The sequence below is a fragment of the Podarcis vaucheri genome (genome assembly GCF_965113315.1).
Source record: "Podarcis vaucheri genome assembly, chromosome: 9".
In the NCBI taxonomy this organism is placed as follows: Eukaryota; Metazoa; Chordata; class Lepidosauria; order Squamata; family Lacertidae; genus Podarcis; species Podarcis vaucheri.
Window position 1 is genome coordinate 16,634,256 of NC_138767.1, and position 17,501 is coordinate 16,651,756.

General features: G+C 41.7%; 2 protein-coding genes across 7 annotated transcripts in view; one reads left to right on the forward strand and one right to left on the reverse strand.

Annotated features, from left to right (window-relative positions):
* LOC309539959 (broad substrate specificity ATP-binding cassette transporter ABCG2-like) overlaps positions 1 to 12,603 on the reverse strand; it is a 34,768-nt gene extending 22,165 nt beyond the window's left edge. The window contains exons 1-7 of one of the 4 annotated variants that reach the window (XM_082236455.1): positions 12,465 to 12,603; positions 6,866 to 6,897; positions 4,483 to 4,685; positions 3,110 to 3,169; positions 1,796 to 1,910; positions 1,410 to 1,562; positions 687 to 844 (exon numbers count right to left, since the gene is read on the reverse strand). In XM_082236455.1, coding sequence (XP_082092581.1) covers positions 687 to 844; positions 1,410 to 1,562; positions 1,796 to 1,910; positions 3,110 to 3,169; positions 4,483 to 4,664 — 668 coding nt within the window. In that variant the 5' untranslated portion in view covers positions 4,665 to 4,685; positions 6,866 to 6,897; positions 12,465 to 12,603. Of the gene's footprint in view, positions 1 to 686; positions 845 to 1,409; positions 1,563 to 1,795; positions 1,911 to 3,109; positions 3,170 to 4,482; positions 4,686 to 6,865; positions 6,898 to 9,183; positions 9,408 to 12,464 lie in introns of those variants that run through there. The other 3 variants (XM_082236453.1, XM_082236454.1, XM_082236456.1) reach the window with 3 other exon arrangements.
* The window catches only part of LOC309539910 (putative E3 ubiquitin-protein ligase HERC6), a 112,934-nt gene that overhangs the window by 25,984 nt on the left and 69,449 nt on the right, over positions 1 to 17,501 (forward strand). The gene's annotated exons all lie outside the window — the stretch shown is intronic.

Consider the following 17,501-nt stretch of genomic DNA (forward strand, 5'->3'; position numbering starts at 1 on the left):
TACTGTATTTTAATATTTTGTTGGAAGCCGCTCAGAGTGGCTGGGGAAACTCAGCCAGATGAGCAGGGTATAAATAAATTTATTATTATTATTAATTATTACATTTGGAAATCCCTGCAATACATTGTATGTACAGTGGCACATAAATAATTTTAAATAAATTGTGGTGTCTGGTATATATTGCAGTGAAATGCAGAATTTAATAGTCAAGTAAGACTGATGGCTGGTTGAAAGACGAAAGCAAGGTTTATTATTTATGGCAAACAAAGCCACATGTCAGCTCAATCTTACATGTGGCCAACACGGAATCAAGACGTTAACAATAACTGATTTGGAGAAGCAGGAAAGAAGTAAAGCATGAGAAACAATCTACATATCAACAAGCAGTTCGTCAAAAAGGAATCAGGAAGGGAAGAATAGGTTGCCTTTCCGTCTACCTCCCCCCACCCTGGTTCAGGTAACTTATTGCAAGCATTGTTGTTTCCTAGCATAAATAACATGGCTAAGTAAAACTCTGGACACAGGTGGTCTCTCCATCCCAATTCCAGCCCTATCAACTAAATCCCCGTGGCTCACACAAGAATCATACTTTGGGCATCACAGTTCGTTGCACCAATGCTGAAGAAAGCGCTATTATTTCATCCCATGCACGGCCAAAGACACGCATTACCTATTCTAGCAATTACCTTTTCAGGAGTAGCAGGACAGCATTGGCTGTGCTGGCATCCAGCCCAGTGGTTGGCTCATCTAAGAACAAGATTGCAGGATCAGTAATCAGCTCCATGCCAATATTGGTTCGTTTCCTCTCTCCCCCCGATATGCCACGAATGAACTGGGTTCCAACCTAATGCAAAACAAGAACTTGAGCGATATTATGTATGTCGATTCTGCCATATAAATAAACATTTAAAATAATAAAGATTAATATTTCATTAGAAGAATTTCATTTATAATGATAGAGAAGGGGAAAAGAAAGTGAGAACGGAAAAAACCCCTTACATTACCATACATTAATATACAAATATGTATATTCTTATTATCCTAACACATATAATTATCAATAACCTAATATCTTCTGTGTAAACCCATTTCAAATATTGTAATCAAAGACAGTCTGCGTCTATAAGCTATCCATATTTTGCAAACATTGCCATGTTGTCAAGCCATTGATTAAGAGGAATCGTATCTCTATTCTTCCAATCCATCGGTATCCATCTCTTGGCCACCATTAGGGCATGTAGAATCCATTTTCACTGTCCTGTTGTCAATTTCAGTGCAATGGGTATAGTGTTCAAAAGAATATTCACCTCTGAAATTCTTAATTTTTTTCTGTAGTGTCTTGTTTGTATAGTTTTTATCCCGGAATTTAGTAAGTGTGGGACATAGTTTTGGAGAAGCAATGATGATACCTTTGAATCTGCCACTTTTGTCAAGCCTAGCTCCTTGAGGATCTGGTTGATCCTATCCTCCTTTTCCTGCTCCCTCACAGTCTTCGGTAATCGGAGGGCAGCTGAGAACTGGAAGTTCTCTCTCACGGTCAAGGTCCCCATGACTACATCATCCTGGACAAATCCAAAGGAAACAGATAGATACGCAACTCAAATCAGGAGCTCCAGTTCACATACCAAAGCCACAAATCACGCGCACAGCTCCAGGCAAACCTTCTCTATTCCATGCTCTGCAACATTTGCATAAAGCAAACTGGGACTATGCATCGGGACTGGGCAATCCCGATTTTAACACTGGGTTTTGTAAAGGGTAAAATAAACAGAGTCAGAGACTATCGGTGGCTTACCTGCACAACATATCCAGAGATACATTTGAAATTGGCAGGTTGAGGGGCTCCATTGATTAGAACGTCTCCACTCAAGCCATGGGGATCTTTCCTTGCGGCTAAAATATCCAGTAGTCTAGAAGAAAAAGGCAGAACTACATGACACAGGACTCCCCACCCACCCACCCACACAATGTTGTTGGTTTTTTTGTTGTTGTTAAAGCACACTGGGAGTCAAACTCGATTTGATTGTGCACAATTTTAATGGAAATAACTCATCCCAACCCATTCCAAAAGCAACTATGTGGACAAGAGGAAAGCTTATCTCCAGTGCAAAAGTGTAGCTGGGGAGGATTTTTATCAGGCCCAAGGTACGGAGGGAAAGGAGATAAATCCCCCCCCCCCATGGTTCTGATCTGATTGCGCTTTTCCCTGGTGTGGCTGCCATTTAAGAGTTTTATTTTAAAAAGCACAGATCACCAAATTCATAGAACCATAGAATTGTAGACTTAGAAGAGACCACGAGGGTCATCTAATTCAGCCCCCTGCAACGCAGGAATCTTTCGCCCAACATGAGGCTTGAACCCACGAACTTGAGATTAAGAGCCTCATGCTCTGCCGATGGTGTTGGCTCCTGAAACCTATCATTCTACTTCCCAAGAAAAAAAACTAATTTCTATTCATTTAACCAAAATATCTTTTGAATTCCCAAGCCACGTTACAACTTTTTAGCACCACTCATTTGGGGAAATTGAAAGCTGAAAATTTCAACACACCCTATTAACCGATGGGATGATCTCTCCTCCCTCCACTGCTGTTCTGGGCAGTCTCCCAGTCCTCCATAAGAAAGTGTGTGTGTGTGTGTGTGTGTGTGTGTGTGTGTGTGTGTGTGTGTAGGAGGTGTATGGGGAAGAAAAGAATCCCCATTATTTTAGCCGGAGTCATTCTGCCGGCTTCTGCTAGCAGAACAGAGTAGATGAATCCAGCCCTGTGTGTTGGACATAACTTGCAGTTTGTTCACACAGATGTCTTGACTCAGTTTTTAGACTGCTCTGCTCCTCTGTCTGCCTCTGTCAAGACCATAATAGCATAATCAGCATCGTTTAGCTAGTCCCACTGAGAAACGTAACTGAGGACATGCTCACAACATTATACCAGAATTGCAGGAAAGAGGCTGATCCTCCAGCAAAATTATTTTAGACCAGACTATGAACCCCTTCTGGGCTTCAATATATGAAGCCATGTTTTCTGCCTGGAGGGCTTTCTTTTAGTCAAGGGTAGGAATTGGAGCCAAGTTAACATGTAGCCGCTTTTGCTCACTGCCACAAGACTTACGAAGACTTGCCACAGCCGGTTGGCCCAAGGATTGCGTTCAGTCCAGGTCGCATTATCCCACTGCAACATAAAACCAGCACATTTCTTGTGAGTTGTTTCGCCTTCAGTACATTGCATCTATTGGTCAAACTCAAGCTACAGATTGATTCAAAGCCTGGGTTTGAAAAGGCAGGAGGCCTTAAAAAGTGCATCCGTACAATGGTCTCAAAAATGCCCCTGCGAGTTAACATTACAGCGGCAATCTGGACAAGCTGCCCTTCAAGATAGCATACGTACATACTTTATTATGATTACAGTTGTATTGCACCTTTACTTCAAGGAGCACAATGTGGTATAATTAAGTTCTCTCCCTCCAGCTGTGCCTCCGGTCTTTTCAAGGCTTCCTCTGCCCTCGCTGAAGTACTCTTCGGGCTCCACAAGGACTCTCCAGCGCTCTGCTGCCAATTCCAAGTCTGAATCGATTTATTTATTCCCAGCACTGCATGCGTATGTGGTCATGCGCGAGTCAATCACACGCATGTTGTGGGAGGGACGACTAGAGTTAATCCAGCACTGATCGCAGATCCATGGGGCATCCCTGAAACTTACAAATCAACCCTATGGGTCCCTAGGGTTAATAACGACTGCTTTCATAACACATTATTTCAGTTTATCTAAGGGCAAGCTACCAAATATTCCGTAGGGTGTGGCCCCCTGTTACCTTTCACACAGGGAACAATATAATTCGGTTAATTATTCATAGTCGTATTACTGTCTGTTCTCATGTAGCATTGAACTTCACAGTCAATTACACACCATTTGCAACCACCGCCGTGTTTGCTTGATCAATTTTTGCTCCCGACATAGGTCAATAAGCGAGCATTGGCAGATTTCCACAGCGGTGGCTGCCATTTTAGATCCAGCGATTCCCACAGAAAGTTTGCCATGCCATCTTAGGCAGAAGATCTGTTAGCACTGCCATCACGTACCTGCCAAAGGGCCACCCTTCCTCCACCTATGCTTTCTAAGGCAAAAATTGTCCACTGAAAAGGCTTTGGATAGTGCAATGAACTCTGAAACCGTTTCAGTCTCCTCTTCCTAACTTATATCACCCAAGTTCTCAGTGGATTTCGCAGGGTCTGGTCTTCGCTGATGCTAGGCCAGCAGATAAGGAACTTGGTTGTGGCTGGTTTATCAGCATATTTGGCACCCATCCTTCATGAACTCAGGCACTGCCCTTGATCTGTAATATGGGGATAATAATACTGGCCTACAAAACAGGGCTGTTGTAAGGATTACTAAGATAATGCAGGAGAAACACAGGGGACCCTCTCAAAGTATACACACACATACATATGGAAAGTGAGTGCACATTCAGGCTGAGAAATACGTACTTGATGTCTCTCAAAATGTCTTTCTCAACTGTTTTCCGGCAACCTATGAAGCCAGACTTTGTCTTCACTCTGTACCAGATGTTGTGAAAAGTGACTGTGCTGGCTTTCATCTGCTTCTTGCCTGGGATGCCGTTTGTACTGGTCTCGGACATGGGGATGCCAACTTGTGGGTTCTGAGCCATCTTTCCGGAGGTGCTTTATCCCTGTGAACCACAAGATGAACACAGACAATATAAGCAACAAAATTCAGGTGGCTCCAAGGTGCCGCTCATTAACAGACTTTTAAATTCTTTATTCAGGAGAATTGTTTTTCTGCTTCTGTTGTTTTACTGGAAATAATGAATCCTAAAGAGAAGCTATATTTTGCTGCTTGGTAACAGAATACAGTATTAGGAACCACCACTCCTCTTTCTACTTTTTTAAGGAATATGATTTTTGCTGCTATTCTATGTGGGTTCTTTGACTATATAAAGTTCAATAAGCGCTTTTGCTATTTGTCTAAAATTATTAGAGAAAACGGTAACAGGAATATGTTTTCACTTTTATCTATTTTTATCTGCAAATTTTAGAAAATAAAAGAAGGGGGAAATATTGGTTTTGCTTATAAATATTCCTTGAATAGAGGAATATTTATGGGCAAAAACAGGGTTTAGGGATGCATATTCATTTTAATTACTGATATCCTATCAATCCAGGATATACAGAGAGATTTCCAACATTCCAAATATTTCTCAGTTTTTTAATATATAATAGCTCTTGGTTGATTTTGAGAATTTCTATTGAATCATTTGTGCCATATCCCTAGACATTTTACTGATTTAGTTCCTCTGCCTTTGATATTTGTGTTAGTTTGCGTGTATGTGTGTGCTATCCTAGAGGTTTATCCCATCCATTCTGACTTGCTATAGCTTTTGTAACCAGAGAGTTTGTCATATTGATGCAGTGAATGTTATTTCTCCATAGGAATTCCAGGAAAGAAATAACACCGTTTGCAGAGGTTATATGGCAGCGAGCATTCATCCCAATTTGCTTGCACAAAGCTTATATGAGTTTTTGCAAATCAGTGCGTATCCCACACTTCTTAAGTCTATTTCCCCATCACTCTCCTCCTTGCAAAAAGGTCGTTTTTAAAACATGGATTTGTTTCATCGGGGCACTTAAATCCATTTTAGTTGCAGAAGCATAGATTTCCAGTATGAACACAATCGAATCCCACAAAATAGTGACAATCAGTCCCACTAAGCTCATTGAGAGATGTTAGTCTGCTGCTTTCATTGTCTAATGTTTACTGGATTGTGCCAATACTGAGAAAATATGCTGTACCCTAGTATTATTCATTTATTGTAGTGAAGGCACTGAAGCGCTTTATGTAAGATATGAAATATAGACACTGCCTGCAAGTTTGCTGCCTAAAGGAGACTGAAATTAGGGTGAATGAAATAAATGGGTATGGAAATGGGAGAGGCAGATCAGTGAGAAAATGCCCAGTTATTTCAACACACTATGTAGGGCTACTCATGATGCCAAGCAAAACACAGCTATCCAACCAAAACAAAGTTTCGAAATTTGCACTTGTCCAAATTTGCTATGCAGCGCTCCAACCAAACATTTTTTAAGGAGAAAATGAGTATTATTAGGAGAAGCTGTGCAAAAAAGGATGAAATGTGTACATTAGTGAAAACTGCTGTTAAAGGAGAAATTTGCACTAAAATTTCCATAAGGATTTTTCCAATCGCAAATTGCTGCAAAATGTGGAGAACTGAATTTAATAACGGGACAAAAATACAGAACTAAGAGAACCGAGACTGACAGTCCCTTCTATCCTTCAGTCATCAGCAGCTGCCCATTTGTTTTTAGTCTGAATTCAAGGCTTAGTCAAGCCCTGAAAACCTTGGGATGGTTCCACAGAAAAGACCTTCACTGTCGCCACTATAAGTCAACAGCAGAACCTCAACAGAGGATATCAGAGACCAGAATCAGCATATTGGAGAAGGCACTGCTTTGGTTGCCCTGGGACAAAACAGTAAAAGACTGCAGCCTGCATAACTAAGGACCACATACCTCGTTGCATTAATCATAACGCAAGCATCCAGAAGAATGATGTGCGCATATAGCACATCAGATTTCAATAGCATATAGCACCTCTCCTTTTAAAAATATACAGAAGTAGCAGGCAGGACAGCCCTGCTCTCAACTATTTTAAATGGCCTATTAAAAACTGCTACACCTGCCCAAACTACAGATACATTTTGGGTGTAATATTGGGGGTGTGGGGAGCAATGCTAAATGGAGTTTTCTCATATAATACTAAGAATGCTTTTCAGGCTGAAATCTTATGCACACTTTCCCAGGAGAAAGCCCCGTTGAAAACAGTGGGACTTACCTGTGGGTCAGCATGCATAGCATATAAGGAAGCTGTTCTCAAATGGTGCGGCAGGAGTAAACAAAGAAACATTTAAACATTTCAGTGTAGCACAGTTCAAAAATAATCATTTTATGCTTTCTAGGTGTCCCACGATCATATTACAAAGTAGTTGTGTTCTATGTTATGAATCAAGAACTGCTAAGAGCTGTTTGGTTTTGTTTTCCCATGTATTTCTTATCAGTAAAAAAATTAGGTGTGGCGAGCAAATTTCTATTCTGAAAGCATGACCCAGAAAAAAAAAGTTCAAGAATCACCGGATGAGCCCAAAAGCCCATCCAATCTATCATTGTCTTTGCCCAGCGGCCAAACAGTTTCCTTTGGGAAACCTACAAACAGCTCATGAACATTGCTGTTAGTTTTGTGTGTGTTACTTTTGAATGTTGTTTACAGGGAATTGGAAACAGATGGGCCATTTTCAAATTCAATATACATTTAAAGTCCCTGGAATATTTATAGTAGTAGATAGGTAGCCGTGTTGGTCTGCCATAGTCAAAATAAAAAATTTTTTCTTCCAGTAGCACCTTAAAGACCAACTCTGCCTAAGGCATGATGGAGAACAGCAATAACCAGGAAAAGATATGTGTATCTGAAGAAGTGTGCATGCACACGAAAACTCATACCAAGAACTAACTTAGTTGGTCTTTAAGGTGCTACTGGAAGAAAATTTTTTTAATTTTGAAATATTTATGTTTGAATTACCAGCTTTTTAAAAAAAGCTCATTTAAATGACACTCCTGGTAGTTACCGTATTTTTTGCTCTATAAGACTCACTTTTTCCCTCCTAAAAAGTAAGGGGAAATGTGTGTGCGTCTTATGGAGCGAATGCAGGCTGCGCAGCTATCCCAGAAGCCAGAACAGCAAGAGGGATTGCTGCTTTCACTGTGCATCAATCCCTCTTGCTGTTCTGGATTCTGAGATTCAGAATATTTTTTTTCTTGTTTTCCTCCTCCAAAAACTGGGTGCGTCTTGTGGTCGGGTGCGTCTTATAGAGCGAAAAATACGGTAGTTTAATCTACACTTTAGTGTCCACATTATTTAAGCAACAAATATATATATATATATATAGAGAGAGAGAGAGAGAGAGAGAGAAAGCAGCCTGCATTTCCAAGAAAATTCAAGTTGTTTCCCTCACAATATACCAGATATAATTTAGCCAAAAAATTCTTAAACTAATTCAGGGGAGCAGGGGGAATAATATCTCTTATGCTGCTTAGTTGCCCTCACATTGATTTTATTTTTAAGATACATTAGATAAGCGCTGGTCGTCTCCCAGGGAAGTTGCTTAATTCTTTCTGACTTTAAAGAAATTGGAATCAGTCCATTAAAAAGAAAAATACTAATGTTTCCTATACTTAAAAGAATAGGTAAATCCTGTCAATTTCTGTTTCTCTGATTTCCCCACTCTTTGTCATATTTCTTATGTGAAAAGTCCTCACCAAAAAATAATCAGTGTTTTAGGGCACATTTCTCGTAAAGTAAATTTTAAAGCAATTTTGCCTACTGTGTACATTTTGCAAGGAATTTACAGCAACATAATACATTTCTCGTTGCCGTTGTCAGCAGTATATGCATTTCTATGCACATTTTACCCTACATGTAATATGTTCTTTGTTGGTTGAACAAGTGCACCATAAAATTCACAGTACTGCAGATTTTGAAGGATGTCTGTTGTTTGGTTCACATATTTTTTTGAAGAACTGTGAATTGACAATTCAAAAGTTTCTGTTATGAATCTATTTCTTAGTCCCCTAACACAGGGGCATTTGCATCCAAGATTTTAAAAATTCAGAATCCATCTAATGCTCATATTAGTTCTGAATAGGTTTCAGTCACCAAGACTTCTGTTTCTGCCCAGATTGCACTCATTTGCACCCAATTATATATTCCCGTCATTCTGAGAAACGTAGTGGATCCCTCCTGTGTTAGCCACTTTCCACCTTAGAGGCTGGTTTTAAGTCTCGGTTTCCTTTTAACCTCAATCTGTGAATCCCGTTCTCAGATTAAAAGCTACCTTTGAGTCGGAATAATCGGCATAGGGACTAGGCAACAGGTCCAAATTGCCCCAATTTCTGCCTTGCTATCAGAAATAGCAGGTTGGAGCAGCTGTGAAACACGCCTGTTCTGTTTCGGTCGTGTAACTATAGCGCATAGTTAATTATCTCCCTTCTTCACCCATGATGTGCTTGAGGGGAAAAAGCCCCACATTTAAAATAAAATTTTAAAAAGCAAGAAAGCTTTTTTGGAGAACTGTTCTCAGAAGTCAACTTTGGACTTACCTTTTGTGTGTAAGAGGCAGCAGCAGATAAGGATATTAAAAGCTAGAGAAGGTTGAAGAAACGCTGTCGGGTGAAGCTTCAATTCTAGTCTTTTGAACAGCTTGCAAGAAGGCAAAGTCTTCCCCCTGACTGGGGCACCCAAGGGACCACTTTCTGTGGCATAAAGCGCTAATCCACAGAGCCAGCTAGGTTCTCCCACTTCCTCTCTCTGTCTCCCAGGCAAGTCCTATTGTAGGGCCTTGTAAAGGAGGCAGCTCACCCCTCCCCTTTCCAGCTGCAATTAAGGGAGGGGTGAAAGGTCTGCTTAGGGAAGGGCGAGCCCAGAGGCTCACTTTCTCTTGTCTGAGAGCTGATAGTGCCGCAGGAGTAGCTCAGAATGTGTGGAAGAACTTACTGGTATTCAATAACACACCCAATTCCATCCCGTTGCTAAGCCAGGAGGACCCAAGCGAGACATGGCCTGAAGGTCCTCAGGCTGGAAGGCAGCAACTGTGAAGGGGAAATTAAGGCTAAATGTATAACCATCCTCCTTCAGGATGCTTATGCAGACTTCTTTTCCTGCATCTCTGTGCCCAGATCCCGTGTGATTGGGCTAGAACCCAACAGAAGCAGGTGAGAATAAGCAATGCTTTGAACAGAGAGCTGGTGTTCCCCAAATGCTACAATGGAGCTTCTGCAAGATGGAGTTTGTGGTTTGAGAGACAAGAGAGAAGAGTGACATGCTCTCTCAAAGACGACAGATCCCAACATTCCTCCATGCACGTGCATAAGCAGGAGGAGGACCTAGCAGGGTATCCCAGAGCAGGTAAGAGGACCAGGACCATATAAATAAGGAATTTTGCAATCATAGAATCATAGAGTTGGAAGAGACCACAAGGGCCATCGAGTCCAACCCCCTGCCAAGCAGGAAACACCATCAGAGCACTCCTGACATATGGTTGTCAAGCCTCTGCTTAAAGACCTCCAAAGAAGGAGACTCCACCACACTCCTTGGCAGCAAATTCCACTGTCGAACAGCTCTTACTGTCAGGAAGTTCTTCCTAATGTTTAGGTGGAATCCCAAGAAGTCTGTGCCAATTATAGGATTGACAGTACCCGGAACATATGGAAGTAAATGAACTAGGCCTCTGGCCTCCAGAATGCGCAAAACAACCTGGGCTCCTCCAAACGTTTTAGACTACAACTCTCAGCCAGCATGGATGATGGGAATTGTAGTCCCACATCAGAGGTGATTTTCTCCTAATGCTAATGCCACAGATTTGTGCAAGCAATTTCTCCTGACATCATGCTTTTTTGCATGTTAACTTCACTATCATCATTTTAATGCACATTTACCCCCTGACATATGCCGTTCTGCAAACATTGGTTGGAGAACTAGATTGCAAAATTCAGAGAAGTGTGAATTTTGAAGAATGAATGCGTTTTGGTTCTCATATTGTTTTGTACATAATCAAATCCCCTCCTCAGTTATGAGTACTTCATGGAATTAGTAACAGTTATTCCAGTTTCATTTATGTGTCACAAAGAGGCACAATTTTCTGTAAAAGAACTGAAGATATTCTTCTCCCTGTTAATAAAGCAGCGTTCTTTTTTACTAGATATGCATGACGGCCACTTGTATAACCATAACTATACAGCCATGTAATAAAAATGGATTGTGCCCATCAATAGCTAGTTATATAAGTTTGACCTTTTGCATCAGGCATTTATGATGATTTGTCCGTTGTATAACAGCTTTTTCCCTCGAAAGGCATGACTGAGCTATGAAAACTATTCTGAGTGCCAACCAATTAGCATTATATGAAATGCTAATTTCATATAATGCATAAGATTTGAAGCCAAGATACTGCTCTTAAAAGTCGGCCAACCTAACATAGGAGGTATAGAATCATATTGAGGTCCACTATTTAGTATAAAGTTCTTTTAAGAGATTAGTGACTCCTTACAGTGCAATACTATACAGTGGAACCTCGGGTTATGTACCATCCTCCTTATGAACGCTTTGGGTAACGAGCTCCGCTAACCTGGAAGTAGATGCTCCCGGTTGTGAACTTTGCCCCAGGATATGAATGGGAGTCGTGTGGCAGCAGTGGGAGACCCCATTAGCGAAAGTGCACCTCATGTTAAGAACGGTTTTGGGTTAAGACCTCCGGAACGAATTAAGTTTATAACCAGAAGTACCATTGTATTACACATGTCTACTCAGAAGTAAGCTCCAATGAGTTCAGTCGGAACTGCTCCCAGGACTGCATCTTTAATCCATTACACTCACTGGAGGGAAAATATTGAGTATCTTATGAAAGTGAACATTGGGTGTTAGCAATGAGAAAGAAAAACAATCTGAGAGTCAGGATGAGGATGAAGTGCCTATGTACCAGCTAGCCTGAGGCATGCCAAAGTCACTTCCCATTTAAAGGTAAAGGTAAAGGGACCCCTGACCATTAGGTCTAGTCGTGACCGACTCTGGGGTTGCGGCGATCATCTCACTTTATTGGCCAAGGGAGCCAGTACAGCTTCTGGGTCATGTGGCCAGCAGGACTAAGCCGCTTCTGGTGAACCAGAGCAGCGCCGTTTACCTTCCCGCTGGAGCGGTACCTATTTATCTACTTGGACTTTGACGTGCTTTCGAACTGCTAGGTTGGCAGGAGCAGGGACTGAGCAACAGGCGCTCACCCTGTCGCGGGGATTAGAACCGCCGACCTTCTGATCGGCAAGCCCTAGACTCTGTGGTTTAACCCACAGCGCCACCCACTTCCCTTTTAGATTACCACAATGTGTTCCGCGTGGGGCTGCCCTTGAAGAGTGTTCAGAAGCTGCAGCTGGTGTAAAATGTTTTATAGACTTAGGGCTTATCCACACTTCCTTTCCTCCACTCTTTCCAAGCCTTGGGCCACGAGGTGTACACTACAGCGCCCAGAATGCTTTGCAGGAAATAATGTGCTTTAAATGTGCTTCAGAGGTATTGTGTGGACAAGGCCTAAGTACCTTTTGGGCACATAACGACCTATTAGTTTCCAAGGTATAGAGGCTGGTATTCAGCTGAGTTTTACTCAGAGCAGACACAGACAAATTAGGTGTTATAGGAATTCCAAGGTCTCGTATATAAAAATCCTATGTTCAAAAATCTACAAGGCAAACACATACATAAGTAAATGAACCGCGTGTCTGAAATAGTACAGGAGAGCAGTCCTGAAACCATTTTGGCTCTCCCAAACTGACTTCAGATATTTCTCTGCAAGGAGGAAGGAAATGGGAAAGACTCTCCATTGTCTTTTGCTTACCTGTCTTAAGGGTATATGAATAGGGTGAGCTATTTAGCATCTCAAGAGGAATGGCCAGGCTGCCCAGGTGAAGCAATCAAGTGACCATTATCAGTATCCTGCCAGACAGGATTTGTATTGTAGACGGCCCCTTGTGATGTATTTCTACCGTAGCCCGCCTCCTTCTGTGATGTATGTGTGATGTTTTAGGGGGTGGTCTCTGGCTAAAGGGTGGGCAACTTCAAAAGTCTATATTAGGGTTTGCGCACCATTGTTCTGGGTCCCTCCTGCCTCCTGCATGTGGTTGTGAACACCCTGTTGCAACAGTTAATAAAGATCAGGCTTACTAGCTGCCTTGCTTCTCAATTTTCTCTGGTTGGCCTCTGTTCTTTTCTCCTACCAATAGAGAAACTACTCAAGGACTCTATACGGGCTCTTGCTGTTGTTCTTTAGTCATTTAGTCGTGTCCAACTCTTCGTGACCCCATGGACCAGAGCATGCCAGGCACTCCTGTCTTCCACTGCCTCCCGCAATTTGGTCAAACTCATGCTGGTAACTTCCAGAACACTATCCAACCATCTCGTCCTCTGTCGTCCCCTTCTCCTTGTGCCCTCCATCTTTCCCAACATCAGGGTCTTTTCCAGGGAGTCTTCTCTTCTCATGAGGTGGCCAAAGAAATGGAGCCTCAGCTTCAGGATCTGTCCTTCCAGTGAGCAAGCAGGGCTGGTTCCCTTCAGAATGGAGAGGTTTGATCTTCTTGCAGTCCATGGGACTCTCAAGAGTCTCCTCCAGGACCATAATTCAAAAGCATCAATTCTTTGGCAATCAGCCTTCTTTACGGGCTCTTAGATACCCCATAAGGGAAAGGGAGCAGTATTTTTCTTATAACATATGTTTTTGGGAATTATAGGGACAGAACTACCTAAATTGTGTAGAAATTTAGTTAGGTATGCTACTACGTACAGCAGCAAGAATGCTACTCGCCCCAAAATGGAATGAAGCAGAAGTCCCAGCAAAGGAAGACTGCATACGAAAACTTATGGAACATGCAGAGATGGCGAAACTCACCGGAAGAATGAGAAATCAAGATAACAAAACCTTTTATAATATGATGAAAATGGTTTATTGAAAAATTTCAGATAAAGTACAATCGGATAAAAAAGCATTGGCAGGATTATTGTAATAACCTGCATAACACTTTGTATTTAAATTAGATAATTAAATGAATTTGGATATGCAGAAGATATTAAAAAATAAATTTAAGGAACTACAGAAAGAGGGGGAAAGATGTCAAGCTTTGAAATGTTAAAATGATTGTAAAATTAATGAAATGTATAAATTTGAAAAATATAAAAACTTTTTGTAAAAAAAAGAAGAAGAAATTTATGTGCATGGCTAAGTTAGGCCCTTTCATTTCATTGGTCGGTCTACTCTGAGTAACACTGAGTTGAATACCACCCAGTGTATACACAGGGATTGTGACCCTCACCAGTCGGAAAGCCTGATGTTATCACCACCTGCTGCTGCTGAAGGCTGAAACTCAAAACTCCCAGTTCCTATTATAGCCGCTAGATGGAAGCATCTATTCTTATATTGCTGAGTGTTGAAAGATTACTGTGCTGTATCATGAGAATTATGAACAAGGGATGGGTTTTTCCCTCCCTTCTACACTATTGCTTAGTACAGATCCCTAGCAAAAGAGAAGGTATGTTTCCTATCGAAGGGAGCTATATCCATGTGAATGAAAAGCTAACTCTCCCTTGGTCCCAATGAAATTAAAAGAATTAAAGGTGGTTATAAAATGCGTATGGGACACGGGTGGCGCTGTGGGTTAAACCACAGAGCCTAGGGCTTGCCGATCAGAAGGTTGGTGGTTCGAATCCCCACGACGGAGTGAGCTCCCGTTGCCCAGTCCCTGCTCCTGCCAACCTAGCAGTTTGAAAGCACAAAGTGCAAGTAGATAAATAGGTACCGCTTCGGCGGGAAGGTATACGGCGTTTCCATGTGCTGCTCTGGTTCGCCATGCTGGCCACATGACCCGGAAGCTTTTTGTGGACAAACTCCGGCTCCCTCGGCCTATAGAGCGAGATGAGTGCGCAACCCCAGAGTCGTCCGCGACTGGACCTAATGGTCAGGGGTACCTTTACCTTTATGAAATGCGTAGGAATTTGACTGCTTTCTGTGTAATATATCTGTGACTTAACTTTCTCTGGATAACCCACATTTCCACTACATGCAGGCTTTATCTCCTGTTGGAACTGTGCGCTGTTGCTACTCGTGTTTTATTTTTATGTTGTGAACTACCCTGAGATCTATGAATGAAGGGCAGTATACAAATCTTAATTAATAATCTTCTTCTTCTTCTTCGGTGGCGATCACCCGTAGCCAAGTAAGATTGTCTTCCATAAACACAGTTTTAACAATGAGTCCGTAAGTGACTGTGGAGACCAATTCTGGATCCACACGTGGGGACATTGGTTTCTGGGTGGGAGTTGATCACACTGTGGATTTGGCCTTTTCCATGGTGTTTCAGCTATACACAATTTCACTTAAACACACGGTGCCTTGGAACGTAACCCCTGAATAAATTGGGAGTTGCCTGTAAATAAATAATAATAATAATTAGATGAATTAGCAAATACATCCCTTTCCCTTTACTCTCCTAAGAGATAAAAAGTTTAAAGGAATCCTATGGATTTTTTAAAAAAAGAATAAAGGCCCATGGGTGCTAATGTGGAGACGACGTGTGCTCCATCATTCTTCCTCTCAGGTATATTTTGGCTTGAGGCAGCCATATTTGCTTGGCACCCAAAGCCTGGGATGCAGGAAAGAGGCAGGGCAGGCGACAAAAGCTCTGACTGGACAGGAGAGCGGTGGTGGCTGAGCATAGTGTTGACAGTCAGCTAAGTATACTTAAAGAGTCCCCACTGGTGAAGCAGTGGTCTGTTTGCATTTGGCTCTGTTCCACCTCAGCTGCTGTGTAGGAGCAAGATAGAAAAAGTATTCTGAGAGGAATGCTTGTCAATGCCCAGAGGGAAGGGCCATCTGTTCCAGCTCTCCAGTGCTTAGAAAACAGTTATCTGTCCTCCAACTTTTCCCTGCCAGCTCACATGACCCAGGCCAGTGCGCTTATGAGCATGGAGAGTGTGCAGAAGAGATGCTTCTGCCACAGAGCCACAGTCCCTTTCCCCTAAAGTGCACACAACAATACAAGCGCTTGTTTGCAAACAAATAAAAATATTCTTACATTCGAGACTTCTCTTCTCACTTCTGTCGTGCTCCGAATATATGGGTTGTTTAAGGATTTGGTATTTTACTAAGCAGTCTGTTTACCCAAAATAAAGCCCTTGTGGGCTATTATTTATATGGAAACAAGGGTGCTCGCTGCAATATTTTTGTTCCTCACACGGCACGATGCAGTTTCAAGGATGCCTAGGAGCTGTTTTAGTCAGAAAAAAGTCCTGTATTTTAAAAAAGTGAGAGCTTTTTAAAGTGTATTTTAAAAATGTGAGAGCCTTCCTGCAGTCCAGTGGTGTAGCCCAAAGGCAGGTTGACCATCTTACCTCAGTAAGGATGAGGCCCATGAAGCCTTGCCCAAATCATAGGAACATAGGAAACCACCTCATACCAACGGGCCATGCTATTTAACATTATTGTTGTTAATAACACTAAGAACCAGGGGTGTTTCTGTGAAAATGGAAATGCTTAAAAATTTAAGCAAAGGTTTAAAGCCCACCTGTGTTAAGAGTTTTGATTCTGTGGAATTGGCAGAAATGACTGGCAGAATCCGAGACCAGGGAGAAGAGTTGGTGAAAGAAGACTGGAAGAAATTTAAAGACTATTTACAGAAATATTGTAAAATTAATGAATGTTAGAAGGATGTTGGATAGAAACTAAGCGGTTTCCAGCTGTAATGCTTTAGGAGATATGAAAAAAAAAGGTTTATAAATGGGTAAAAGCTTAATGGTAAGGATTTGCTGAACTAACAAATTGAAGTGGAATACAAAGAAGGGAGGTATGAGGAGGTCTGGGGAAATAAGCGTAAGGAAGATGTGGTATGGAAAATTATTTGTTTTTTAACTGTTTTTATGTTGTATTTTGTATTTTGTTTTTTTTTATTTTTTCATTGTTATATTTTAAAACTTTAATAAATATCTTTGGGGGGGAAGAGTTTTGATTCTGATCAGGCCCTCTGCACCTGCATTTTGCATGTGGAAAAACCTAGCACTGGAATGAATGGGAAGTTTTTTGTTTTATTTTAGCTCCAGTGGAAATTGCGTATCTACATATACTTATTAATGGGCAGTGTGTGCAAAAAGACGATGAATGGACAAGTGTGGTGTGCAAGGATGAACCTGATCTTTGGATCACCCAAGCCGCTCTTCTACTGAACTGCAAATGTCTCAATGTGAAACTTTGCAAACAACTTCGGAAAAGCTAACTTTATAAATAGGGAAGGGGAACAACTTCTCGTTTTCCCCATGCCTAGTACCTGTAATGTAAGTACGGTAATCCAAAAACATAACCCAAATAGGATGGCATTGGAAAACCAATTCTCGCCAGTTACAAGAAAGTTCAGTGGATTAAACATTAAGACACTCACTCCCCTCCCCCGCAGTTTGTCTTTGAGTGTCCACAACTTTGCCGCAGGTTTCATCAGTTTTCCTTTTCAGTCAAAAAGTGTATCAAGGAGATGAGTAGACAACTTATTATATGCCTGTGCTTCGATATTTTGCACTTCCAGAGCAGAAACAACATATCCCTTTTGCACTCATGGTGCATACGGTAAGACCCCTCATTCAAGTTCAGCCAATAAATCCACATTGAAAGAAATGATTGCCTTCAGCCTTGCCTGGAAAAACCGCCTTACTAAAGTATGTGTGACAAGATGGGGCAGGTGTTTTTCCAAGTGTGTCATAGCCAGTGGTGTCTTCTGACAGGAGCATTTTGGAAAGGATACAGATCCATTTATGGGTCACTGCACCTGCCACGAGAACAAGAGCAATTTGGCTTCCGTGCCAATGCAGTTGGTCTGAACTTTTCACTGCAACTCCTGAA